General features: G+C 33.3%; 7 protein-coding genes across 7 annotated transcripts; 3 read left to right on the top strand and 4 right to left on the bottom strand.

Moving 5' to 3' along the window:
• Positions 1-662: 662 nt before the first annotated feature.
• Positions 663-1,074, bottom strand: LOC139094121 (histone H4). The gene has a single exon (XM_070645053.1). The coding sequence runs from the start codon at positions 1,036-1,038 to the stop codon at positions 727-729; it is 312 nt and encodes a 103-aa protein (XP_070501154.1). The 5' UTR covers positions 1,039-1,074; the 3' UTR covers positions 663-726.
• Positions 1,075-1,417: 343 nt separating this feature from the next.
• LOC139094090 (histone H3) lies at positions 1,418-1,903 on the top strand. The gene has a single exon (XM_070645005.1). The coding sequence runs from the start codon at positions 1,448-1,450 to the stop codon at positions 1,856-1,858; it is 411 nt and encodes a 136-aa protein (XP_070501106.1). The 5' UTR covers positions 1,418-1,447; the 3' UTR covers positions 1,859-1,903.
• Positions 1,904-2,454: 551 nt separating this feature from the next.
• Positions 2,455-3,310, bottom strand: LOC139094089 (histone H1B-like). Its single transcript, XM_070645004.1, has one exon. It carries the CDS (start codon positions 3,298-3,300, stop codon positions 2,587-2,589), a length of 714 nt encoding a protein of 237 aa, XP_070501105.1. The 5' UTR covers positions 3,301-3,310; the 3' UTR covers positions 2,455-2,586.
• A 1,146-nt stretch (positions 3,311-4,456) lies between these two features.
• Positions 4,457-4,915, bottom strand: LOC139094091 (histone H2B). The gene has a single exon (XM_070645006.1). The coding sequence runs from the start codon at positions 4,887-4,889 to the stop codon at positions 4,512-4,514; it is 378 nt and encodes a 125-aa protein (XP_070501107.1). The 5' UTR covers positions 4,890-4,915; the 3' UTR covers positions 4,457-4,511.
• A 152-nt stretch (positions 4,916-5,067) lies between these two features.
• Positions 5,068-5,556, top strand: LOC139094092 (histone H2A). Its single transcript, XM_070645007.1, has one exon. The coding sequence runs from the start codon at positions 5,123-5,125 to the stop codon at positions 5,498-5,500; it is 378 nt and encodes a 125-aa protein (XP_070501108.1). The 5' UTR covers positions 5,068-5,122; the 3' UTR covers positions 5,501-5,556.
• A 6,059-nt stretch (positions 5,557-11,615) lies between these two features.
• On the bottom strand, positions 11,616-11,995 carry LOC139094093 (histone H4). The gene has a single exon (XM_070645008.1). The coding sequence runs from the start codon at positions 11,957-11,959 to the stop codon at positions 11,648-11,650; it is 312 nt and encodes a 103-aa protein (XP_070501109.1). The 5' UTR covers positions 11,960-11,995; the 3' UTR covers positions 11,616-11,647.
• A 344-nt stretch (positions 11,996-12,339) lies between these two features.
• Positions 12,340-12,835, top strand: LOC139094082 (histone H3). Its single transcript, XM_070644997.1, has one exon. It carries the CDS (start codon positions 12,371-12,373, stop codon positions 12,779-12,781), a length of 411 nt encoding a protein of 136 aa, XP_070501098.1. The 5' UTR covers positions 12,340-12,370; the 3' UTR covers positions 12,782-12,835.
• The last annotated feature ends 276 nt before the right edge of the window (positions 12,836-13,111 follow it).

A 13,111-nucleotide genomic window follows, 5' to 3' on the forward strand; every position in this document is an offset into this window, starting at 1 on the left:
TCAAATTACTAAATCCTTAAAATTCTTCGTCAGTAACGGTGATATAAATGACTCTAGCAAAGGAACCAAACATCGAAAGTATGTAAATGTGGTCCCAAATTGTGTGATTCGGCGAGTTCTATACGATAAAAATATAAAATTATATAGTGTAATGGAAAATATTCGAATAATTTAGCAAAAACTATCCGTTACTGACGTAGAATTATTTTTCGACCAGGTCGATAACAAAATTTATAAATAAATTGAATTTATACTTTTTGTGCAAACTTAACTTCATTTTTGATGCTGATCAGTTTCAGAGCAGAAGAATATTCTGATGACGGCTCTATTACTGCTTTTTCTGTCACAAAACTTACAAAATATTTATTTAATTCAATTTAATTTATCGTTTGTTTACAGTCAGATAGTACTAAATTTTGGAACAAATGTTTATTTTTGAAATCACGATATACGTTAAATTTTTCAAAACTCAAAAAAACGTTAATACATTTCCTTGCATCAATGAGTATTTTCAATATTTTTAATCATATACAACCAGTAGAGCATTCGAATTTCGATAAAATGCATAAATATAATTTATTCAGGTACTTATAATAAGGAACTTTAATTGGTTTGATAAGAATATACGAATAAATAAAAATAATTTTCTTTAATAATTTAAATTGCGGTCTTGAAAAAGACCATTTGATGTAAGTTGTTGGTGTTGATGATGATGGAGAAAGAAATTTAACCTCCGAAACCGTAGAGAGTACGTCCTTGACGTTTCAATGCATAGACGACATCCATAGCTGTGACTGTCTTTCTCTTGGCGTGTTCAGTGTATGTGACTGCATCACGGATGACATTTTCCAAGAAAACTTTCAAGACACCACGGGTTTCTTCGTAGATCAAGCCTGAGATACGCTTGACACCACCACGACGAGCCAAACGACGGATAGCTGGCTTTGTGATTCCTTGGATGTTATCACGAAGAACTTTACGATGACGCTTTGCGCCTCCTTTTCCTAAACCTTTGCCTCCTTTACCACGTCCAGTCATTTTGTATTTTTAATATATTCTTACTTGTTTACACGAGAAACGGTGAAACTTGAATGATGCCAATCCATGAAATTCACTCTCTTTATATACTTTCTCTCATCTTCCCCTCTCTCATCATTCTTACATCAATTTCCTGTCATTTGATCATATTTGATCTTATTATTGACCTAAATCTTTGGATCAAAACAATACGAAACTTTTTGATGATAATTCCAAATATTTAATTAATTAAATTAAGTGATATTCAATAAATTTATCGAAATTCTCTCATTTCCCCTGAATTTATCTCTCCCCACCTCACATATACATATTCGCGCCATAAGAATCATATATAAAGGGGACTTAATTCTCGCTCTCGTATCATTTCTCGTTTGTATTTCAAATCGAAAAGTAAAAACTCAAAAGTAAAATGGCCCGTACAAAGCAAACAGCTCGTAAATCAACTGGTGGAAAGGCACCACGTAAACAATTGGCAACAAAGGCTGCCCGTAAATCAGCACCAGCAACCGGAGGAGTTAAGAAGCCACATCGTTATCGTCCAGGTACCGTCGCTCTTCGTGAAATCCGTCGTTACCAGAAATCGACTGAATTGTTGATCCGTAAATTGCCATTCCAACGTCTTGTTCGTGAAATTGCTCAGGACTTCAAGACTGACTTGCGTTTCCAATCATCAGCAGTCATGGCTTTACAAGAAGCATCTGAAGCTTATCTCGTCGGATTATTCGAAGACACAAACTTGTGCGCCATCCATGCCAAGCGTGTCACAATTATGCCAAAGGACATCCAACTTGCTCGTCGTATCCGTGGTGAACGTGCATAAATTCCTACATCATCATCAATAATCATTCATTTATCATTTGAACGGTCTTTTTCAAGACCACCAAAAATATTAACATGAAAAGAAGAAATTTTTAGTCAATTTTATGATCTCAACATTACCTTGTCGTAGTATTCTAGTTCCTTAAAAACTCCTTCTATATTTTTTTCATTTGATATTTGCATTAACTGCATTTCTTGACGACATACTGTCCAGAATTACTCATATTCCATATTTCATAATCAAGCTATTAAATATAATTGAAGTCATAATGAGGTTGATCGAATAAGGCTCTAGTTTCAATCTTCTATGAGCGTGCATAATACTTTCAAATTCGACAATATTTCAATCGAAAGGAAATCTTTTAGAATTCTGCTTAACTACTTAATTCTCCAGCTATTATTCAAACCGATCCTGAACCGTTCTCCTAATTAAACGTTTCCCAAAGGCCCAATCATGGCTTGATCTCGTACATTAAACAGTTGAAGTATCGACTGTTCCGAAAAAGGAAAAATTTGGAAATGACAAAAACCTTATTCTTCTTAGAAGTAATATCACTGATTTTTTATTTATTTAAGAACAGCTATAGCTATGCTAGATTGTAATAATTTATAATTGATAATTGTAATCAAAAATTAAATTTTTCTTTAAGGAATGAGATTTTGTAGTCCTGAAAAGGACTATTTTGAGGTGATTGCTGAATATCAGCTATTAAAATATAAATATTAAGTTTATGCTTTCTTTGCTGCTGGTTTTTTGGCAGCTTTTGGCTTCTTCTCTGCTGCTGGTTTCTTTGCTTTTGGTGCTGCTGCCTTCTTTGGCTTGGCCTCCTTCTTGGGCTTAGCTGCTTTTGGTTTAGGTGCAGCTTTTGCTTTTGGTGCTGCCTTTTTGGCTGCTGGCTTAGCAGCTGCTGGTTTTTTTGTGGTCTTTGCAACTGGCTTCTTGATCTTTGTGGCTGAAGCAGCTTTTGGTTTCTTGGCAATTGTCTTCTTGACGACTTTCTTCTCACCAGCCTTCTTTGGCTTGGCAGCAGCCTTCTTTGGTTTCTTCTCAGTTACCTTCTTGGCGACCTTCTTTACAACCTTTTCTTTCTTGGCTGCTGCTGGCAATTTGAATGATCCTGATGCTCCTTTACCTTTTGTTTGCAACAATTGTCCCTTTTCAACTGCTGATTTCAAGTATTTCTTGATGAATGGTGACAATTTGTCAGTATCAACTTTATATTGAGCAACAAGGAATTTCTTGATGGCCTGGACTGATGAACCACCTCGTTCTTTCAATGTTTTAACGGCATTGACAACCATTTCACTGACTGGTGGATGAGTTCTTGGTGCCTTTGGTTTACTTGGCTTGTCAGATTTTGGTTTCTTCTCCTTCTTTGCTTTTGCTGGTGAAGCAACTGGAGCTGCTGCTGCTGGTGCGACTTCTACTGCTGTGTCAGACATTTTTATTTAATTTCACTTGATTTGATTGTATAAAAATAATTTTCAAATTGAAAATGTTATGAGAAATACAGAAATGTGATGGTCCCTCAACTATGATATGTGAATGGAAACGAAGCCTCGCGCTCAATTTTTGTTGGAAAATTTTCCCTTGTAAACTTCTGCGTCGATCTCAAAATTTGTTAATTATTTCACAAACTTTAACTAAACGATCTCAAATCTTTTTAGAATCTTATTTTACAATGAAAAATCTCTCAAATGATGATTTTAAATTTCCTTAATTAAATTAACAATGCCAAAAAAACAGCTGTTAAAGTTAAAATTTATGAGAAATTTCAGAAATTTCTTTAATTAATTGTCAATAACTTTTGAACCGCTTTAACTATTTTCATGAAATTTTCACTTAATTAAAGTTTATTTATTGTAGATTCATAAAATCAAGTCAAAAATCTCAAAATATTAATTAACTTAACTATGGACAGGTACCAACTGAAATAATGATGAGCACTCAGTGCTTCAAATTTTATGCGATAAAATTTTATGAATTTAACTTTAACTTATCCATGTCTTGTGAAATTTATTTTGATGCCAAATTGTAGAAATTTGTCAATATACTTAAGTTAGATTAAATTTTGACAAATTAACAGTAACATTATTAATTAAATTAATTTATAAAATTCTTCATACAAAATGTCAGACTCAATGAATGAGCAGCTATGGGAAGTAAGTGAAAAATTTTTTTAAAGAATGGCTGATTTTAAATTTCAAATTGCTGCTGAAATAATTATTTCAATCTTTTTTAGTTAATTTAACTTCATTTTTACTTCAAAAATTTCACAATTGAGCAAAACATATGATTCTAATTTATGTAAGCAAGCCTTAAGCGTCATCAGAAATATGCATCAAGAACAAAGAACAATCTCTCATATAACGATATAGTGTAGAACCAGAAGTTAGAAATAAGATTCAGATATAGATTTTTGGAAATTTATTCATTTTATTCATATCAATTTTAATTTAATTAAGTTTATTTTTAAAATATTCTACTTTATACAGATTAATTTATTGGTAATTTTATTATCAACAGTTTATTGCGTATCTAAGAAAATATAATAAGTCAGTCTGATTTGATTAAAATCTTTCTCTTTTTCATAAAATATTTTGCGGTCTTGAAAAAGACCATTTGAGATATGCGATGCAGCTTAGAAAGCAGTTTATTTGGATGATGTGTATTTGGTGACGGCTTTTGTTCCTTCTGAGACAGCGTGCTTGGCCAATTCACCAGGCAAGAGTAAACGAACAGCAGTTTGGATCTCGCGACTTGTGATTGTTGAGCGTTTGTTGTAGTGAGCCAATCGTGAGGCTTCAGCAGCAATACGTTCGAAGATGTCATTGACGAAACTGTTCATGATGCTCATTGCCTTTGATGAAACACCAGTGTCTGGGTGAACTTGTTTCAAGACTTTGAAGATGTAGATTGCGTATGATTCTTTACGCTTATGACGTCTCTTTTTCTTGTCATCCTTTGAGATTGCTTTTTGTGCCTTTCCGGCTTTCTTTGCAGCTTTTCCGCTTGTTTTTGGTGGTGCCATTTTTTATGAAGTGTTTTGTATAAAATTCAGAATACAACTGATTACTCTTGTTACTTTTTTCTCTCTTTTTATACATTTTCTCTCTCCATGTAGCATAGACCACGCCTCTCATGTTTCCCGCTCTCAAATTTTGTATAAATACCTGAACATTTGTTGATATTCAACTCAGTATCGAATCATCTTTGGTTCTTCAACTTTCTCGTACAAACTAAATCAAATAAACTATCAAAAAAATGTCAGGCCGTGGTAAAGGAGGCAAAGTTAAGGCAAAGGCAAAGTCACGTTCAAGCCGTGCTGGATTACAATTCCCAGTTGGTCGTATCCATCGTCTTCTCCGTAAAGGAAACTATGGTGAACGTGTTGGTGCTGGAGCTCCAGTATATTTAGCTGCCGTTATGGAATACTTGGCTGCTGAAGTTCTTGAATTGGCAGGAAATGCTGCTCGTGATAACAAGAAGACAAGAATTATCCCACGTCACTTGCAATTGGCCATCCGTAATGACGAAGAATTGAACAAACTTTTGTCCGGAGTCACAATCGCACAAGGTGGTGTTTTACCAAACATCCAAGCCGTCTTGTTGCCAAAGAAGACCGAATCAAAGAAAGCTTAAATTCATCAACAATGTGCCTTCAAACAATTATAAACCGTCCTTTTTAGGACGACAAATTTTAATTCCTAAAGAAAATCAAATTTTTATTTCATAATCCTAAATTAATTTTTTCCTATTCAGTACGAATCAAATAAAATTCTTGTAAAATATTATGACCCAATCTAGGAATCCAAATAATACAGTTCAAACTAATTATTAATTCTTGAACATGGAGATAATGTTAGAATTCTGGATGTATTTGTATTATTAGATGCTATATCTGATAATTGTACATATAAGAATTATTATAGCATTTAAATACAAATACTCAAACTTTGTACAGTTTAAATGGCACTAAGGAATGGTAAAACAGATCGCAATGCCTTTTCGTCTTGAACGATCGAATAACTTACCATATGCATTTGGCTTAGAACTAAATAAGTTATAGCCGCATGAAGACTTGACCGTATACATTCCAAACAAAATGCAACATAGCAAGCAACAAAAACATTCTTTAAAATTTGACCAAGAAATGTGCATAAAAAGTAAGAAAAAGAACAGAAAAAGTTAGTTATTGCATTTCATTTCAAGGAGCAACTAGCCTTAGAAGCTTTCAAGAACTTATTATTCCTTTAGGACTATACTCCCCTGGCGCTGTAGTGTAGTAGAATCAGATTGTTTGAGAGCTAAGCATTAGACAATGTTTATCTTTTATTAAGTAGAGAATGAGACTTTTATTCAAAAAAAAGTTTAAGGACCTAGAGAAAAGACCTCAAAAAAAAAATAAATAAATAAGCAAATAAATACAGTGAACAGTGTAAATTGAAAGTTTAAATACGCTATACCGAAAAGTCGGTAGCGAATATCAGCTAATAAACTGTGGTGAGTTAATTTAATTAAAAATTTCACTAAACTCATACGTACGAGGGTTCGTACCATATCCCAGATAGCAGGCCGCTTACACGAAAGACTAATGAATCCACAACCACAGTCAAGCCTGGTCGATCCTGAACAGTTACGACCGGATTCAATTAAATATTCCAGATTTATTGTTCTCAATATATCAGTAATATGCCAGCTCTGTAGGCAATTAACGATACGAGCTTATGTGAAAGCTTTGATCGCGTCAGGATGTGATCATCAATGGAGAAAATCCTTGAAAACCTACTGGAGCATTTCGGTGGTATAAGAAATCTAAGGGAAATAAGGAACTGGGAGATTGTTATTCCAAGCCACAAAATTTAGTGTTGACATTGATCAGAGTGTAGCTCTCGAAGAAGCGTACGTAAGGCATACACAACAAATCATGCTCATTGCACGAAATTTTTGGATTCATCAGTGTCTTCAGTTGGATTCCAATAGAAATAACCAAGAGATTCCAAGTATGAAGAACCTGGTTTGTAAGGACTTATTATGCCATTGGGCAGGATGACACGTTTTTGTGCTATGTTTAAATCACCCGTGCCTTCATATGTTTGGATGTTATAAGTGGCTGGAACTACAACGTTGTGGTGTAATTTTCGTCCAATATAGTCCATAAATTTAGTAGTCCATAAAGCACCATCACAATGTTCTGCATCCAGTTGGCCATTTATAATATTGTGGAAAAATCCGTGGCCATTCTTGATGTCGATTTTCACGATTTCAAGTAACGATCAACGTAGCGATTGTCTTTGATCATATCTTGGCAGGCTTCTCTGCTTATTGGTTGATTTATGTGTAAGAGTCGATGAAGTACGTCGAGGTAGAGAACCATCCATTTTTACATTTGTTGATAACGACGTTAATGTTGAATATACATCCATAGTATGGGATTTTTGCGAACTCTTTTAATTGTAATAGTTGTATTGTCGCTGGTTTTGTGTCAATAATGCGTTGTTGTTTGTAGCAGGTGTTTGTATCCATCATCGAAATGGTTTTATACTTGATATTTGAATGTGAGCAATCATAAGCTTCAAGGGCGTTGGTTTGGTGGAGATGAGTGACCAGATAAATGATCCAAATAATTATGGAGAGTTTCTTTATTTGATTTGGTTTTAAGTTTTTGATTAGAATTGCAATAATAAGTTGAATCTTGAAATATTTTGTTAATTTTGATTTGTTTTATTATTTTACATATTTTCAGTGTTACATTAATGGTGCAAGGTGTGAAAAAGAAAAAGTACATAAATAAATAAGTACCCACAAATAAAGTGAATGTATGTGAAGATGCGAAACTTATAAACTAACGGTGAGTATAAAATTAAATGTTTTTAAATCTAAGAAATAATTCCTCAAAGCGTGCTCAAGAAAGAGAAGAAGCGAGAAAATTAATTGACGAAAGAAAAGCAGTCAGAAGAGCCAATAGAAAGCTCAAACTCATGACTGAAAATTTAAATGAATAATAAATAAGGAATCTTCAATCTACTTCTACTCCAATTAAAGCAACCGCCCCAAATTTACAAGACCTTGATTCAGATAGTTTCAATCGAAAGATTTTCAAACATTAATACATAATTCTTTAAAAGATTATAGAACCAATCTTTCAGACTCGCTCAATCGATCATTAGTTAAGACATTAGTCATGGAAGACAATAAAAAATTGTTGATAAAAAGGATCAAACCTTTCGAGGGCATGTACCTCTCATTTCAACAATTTATTGATTATATTGAAAGTGACGTAAGAACTTTAGATAGATCCGAACAAATAAACCAAATTCTTAAATTTAAGTTGCATACACGTTGAGTTAAAATGTAAACTAATCTCATTAGAAGTCAAAACTCAATTGCCACATTTCAGAGTTTGATGGATTATTATTATAATTGTCAAGGCGATTATTATTATATTGGATATTTTTCTGAACTCTTCTAACCATTGGTTATATTTTTCTCGCGTGATCTTTCAAATGCTTGCTCATGCGATAGAGCAGCTTTATAAGCTTCAACCATTGAGTTTGGTTTAAAACCTAAAGAGATTAGTTTATTTTTTAACTCCACGTTATTTCTTCGGGTCTATCTAAAGTTTTACGACACTTTCAATATTATCAATAAATTGTTGAAATGAGAGGTTCGTTCCCTCGAAAGGTTTGATCCTTTTTATCAACAATTTTTTATTGTCTTCCATGACTAATGTCTTAACTAATGATCGATTGAGCGAGTCTGAAAGATTGGTTCTATGATCTTTTAAAGAATTATGTATTAATGTTTGAAAATCTTCCAATTTGGAACTATCTGAATCAAGGTCTTGTAAATTTGGGACGGTTGCTTTAATTGGAGTAGAAGTAGATTGAAGATTACTTATTTATTTTTCATTTAAATTTTCAGTCATGAGTTTGAGCTTTCTATTGGCTCTTCTGACTGCTTTTTTTCCTCAATTAATTTTCTCGCTTCTTCTTTCTTGAGCACGCTTTGAGGGATTATTTCTTAGATTTAAAAACATTTAATTTTATACTCACCGTTATTTTATAAGTTTCGCATCTTCACATACATTCACTTTATTTGTGGGTACTTATTTATTTATGTTCTTTTTCATACCTTGCACCATTAATGTAACACTGAAAATATGTAAAATAATAAAGCAAATCAAAATTAACAAAATATTTCAAGATTCAACTTATTATTGCAATTCTAATCTAAAACTTAAAACCAAATCAAATAAAGAAACTCTCCACAATTATTTGGATCATTTATCTGGTCACTCATCTCCACTAAACCAATGCCCTTGAAGCTTATGATTGCTCACATTCAAATATCAAGTATAAAACCATTTCGATGATGGATACAAACACCTGCTACAAACAACAACGCATTATTGACACAAAACCAGCGACAATACAACTATTACAATTAAAAGAGTTCGCAAAAATTCTATCCTACGGATGTATGGTCAATATCAACGTCGTTATCAACAAATGTAAAAATGGATATTTCTCCACCTCGACGTGCTTCATCGACTCTTATACATACAATCAAACAATAAGCCGAGAAGCCTACCAAGATATGATCAAAGACAACCGCTACGTTGACCGTCATCTTAAAATCGTGAAAATCGACATCAAGAATGGCCACGGATATTTCCAAAACATTATAAATGGCCAACTGGATAAAGAACATTGTGACGGTGCAAACTTTATGGACTATATTCGACGAAAATTACACCACAACGTTGTAGTTACAGCCACTTATAACATCCGAACATATAAAGGCACAAGTTATTTAAACATAGCACAAAAAGTTCTGAAAGTTCTAACTTCTCTATGTCAAGAATTTCTTACCGATCAAACGCAATTAATACTAATTATGATTATTAATTGTTATTAATTATTATTATTATTATTAATTGCGTTTGGTCGATAAGAAATTCCCGACATAGAGACGTTGGAATGTCTTGAACTCATGGACTAGTCAGGTTCTAAAGCTCTTGAGAGTTCTTGAGAACTCTTGTTTTGTTGATAATTAACATTTTGCATGTTTTGATGTTGGGCTTGGGACCATGTTTGAATGTTTTGGTTATTGTTTTTATGATTTTTTTCTGTTTAACGTGTCCTCGCTTGAAATCGTCTGCATATATTTTAATAATTTCGTAAAATTTTTCTCGTTGTAATGCATTTTGGTATTTGTTGGCTAGGCTTTTGACTTCAACTAGAGTAGTTGCGCCTTTTGCTATGACAAATGCTTTTATGTCTTGATTTAGCACTTCAATAAATGCTGAAAGAATTAAGCTGTCTGGAGTTTGGTACGAACCCTCGTGCGTATTGGTTTAGTGAAATTTTAATTAAATTTACTCACCACAGTTTATTAGTTGAAATTCCACTGGTTGGTATAGCGTCTTTTAACTGTTGATAGAAGAGAACATTAATATTTGTAAAATTATTTAATGAAATTTTGCTAGTGTTTAAATATTGTTAAAAAAATTTTAAAAAAAAAAACGTCTAAAAAATGTTAAAACAAAAATTTCAAAATTTTTTAAAAAAACCCAATTTTCCAAGAAAATGAAATAATGTTTGTCAATAGAAAAGGAATTAAACAAAAGATAAATTTGAAGCCATGGTTGTAAAAGAACGAAAGAAATAGACAGTATTACTAGAAAAATTCATAAAGCAAACATATGTAGAACATAAGTTACCATATTTTTACTCTTTCCTCAAATTTTAACTTTTATTTGCATAATTTATAAACTTAAGTAATTTACCAAACAATTGTAAACCCTAAAATCATCTTGTAAACATGCACAACAGCAATAATAATTTAACATACATGCTGACTTTAGACAAAATTTTTGAACAAATAAACAAGGAAGTCATAAAATTTAAACATATAACTTCTGCAATATTATGCAGCATATGACTCCATCGACAGATAAGGACTTTGGAACATAATGACAGAATTCAGCTTCCCTTATAAGCTGTAAGGAGTTAAATTTCAAGGACACACATCGAGACTATTTGAGTTTAAAACTACTCTGAAGCAAGGTGATGAGCTCTCAACGAAGCTGTTCAATATTGCACTTGAAGTAGTATTTAGGAGAACAAAGCTTGAATCTTCAGCAAGTCAATTCAACTGCACGGATTTGAAAACGATATTGATATTATTGAATGGAACATCAGGTCGATTACCGATGCAAACTCCAAGATGGAAAGGGAAGCTAACAAGATCGAGCTCCATTTGAACTTAATTGAGACCAGAGAGTGATCTGCATCAGAGAAGTGATAACAGTTTTAAGTTAATCAATGAGTATGTCTACCTATGCTATATCATAAGCAAAATTATGACACTTCCATCAAGACGCCACATGGCCGAATACATTCTAAACATTAAAAGCAACACCAGCAGCAAGCAACAAAAACATTTTTTAAATTATTGTGACAAAGAAATGTGCATAAAAAGTAAGAAGAAAAATAAAATAAAGTTAGTTATTATATGTCATTTCAAGGAGCATCTAGTCTCAGAATTATTTCCAAGCTTTCAGAAACTTATTATTTCATTACAGGATCTATACTCCCATAAATAATTTTAATTTTTTTATTTTCAAAAAGTGCTAAACTTTGGTACTTATAATAAGGAATTTTAATTGGTTTAATAAGAATATACGAGTAGATAAAAATAATTTTCTTTAATAATTTAAATTGCGGTCTTGAAAAAGACCATTTGATGTAAGTTGTTGTTGATGATGATGATGGAGAAAGAAATTTAACCTCCGAAACCGTAGAGAGTACGTCCTTGACGTTTCAATGCATAGACGACATCCATAGCTGTGACTGTCTTTCTCTTGGCGTGTTCAGTGTATGTGACTGCATCACGGATGACATTTTCCAAGAAAACTTTCAAGACACCACGGGTTTCTTCGTAGATCAAGCCTGAGATACGCTTGACACCACCACGACGAGCCAAACGACGGATAGCTGGCTTTGTGATTCCTTGGATGTTATCACGAAGAACTTTACGATGACGCTTTGCGCCTCCTTTTCCTAAACCTTTGCCTCCTTTACCACGTCCAGTCATTTTGTATTTTTAATATATTCTTACTTGTTTACACGAGAAACGGTGAAACTTGAATGATGCCAATCCATGAAATTCACTCTCTTTATATACTTTCTCTCATCTTCCCCTCTCTCTCATCATTCTTACATCAATTTCCTATCATTTGATCATATTTGATCTTATTATTGAGCTAAATCTTTAGATCAAAACAATACGAAACTTTTTGATGATAATTCCAAATATTTAATTAAGTAAATTAAGTGATATTCAATAAATTTATCGAAATTCTCTCATTTCCCCTAAATTTATCTCTCCCCACCTCACATATACATATTCGCGCCATAAGAATCATATATAAAGGGGACTTAATTCTCGCTCTCGTATCATTTCTCGTTTGTATTTCAAATCGAAAAGTAAAAACTCAAAAGTAAAATGGCCCGTACAAAGCAAACAGCTCGTAAATCAACTGGTGGAAAGGCACCACGTAAACAATTGGCAACAAAGGCTGCCCGTAAATCAGCACCAGCAACCGGAGGAGTTAAGAAGCCACATCGTTATCGTCCAGGTACCGTCGCTCTTCGTGAAATCCGTCGTTACCAGAAATCGACTGAATTGTTGATCCGTAAATTGCCATTCCAACGTCTTGTTCGTGAAATTGCTCAGGACTTCAAGACTGACTTGCGTTTCCAATCATCAGCAGTCATGGCTTTACAAGAAGCATCTGAAGCTTATCTCGTCGGATTATTCGAAGACACAAACTTGTGCGCCATCCATGCCAAGCGTGTCACAATTATGCCAAAGGACATCCAACTTGCTCGTCGTATCCGTGGTGAACGTGCATAAATTCCTACATCATCATCAATAATCATTCATTTATCATTTGAACGGTCTTTTTCAAGACCACCAAAAATATTAACATGAAAAGAAGAAATTTTTAGTCAATTTTATGATCTCAGCATTACTTTGTCGTAGCATTTAAATATTCTAGTTCCTTAAAAACTCCTTCTAAATATTTTTTTCATTTGATATTTGCATTAACTGCATTTATTGACGACATACTGTCCAGAATTACACATACTACATATTTCATCAGGCTCTTGCTTCAATCTTCTATGGGCGTGACGTTATACTTTCAGGTCCGTACTGACAATGTTCCAATCGAAAGGCAATATT

Source organism: Chironomus tepperi, unplaced genomic scaffold, assembly GCF_022539635.2.
Source record: "Chironomus tepperi strain 1889 unplaced genomic scaffold, CSIRO-AGI_Ctep_v1 contig_349, whole genome shotgun sequence".
Classification (NCBI taxonomy): domain Eukaryota; kingdom Metazoa; phylum Arthropoda; class Insecta; order Diptera; family Chironomidae; genus Chironomus; species Chironomus tepperi.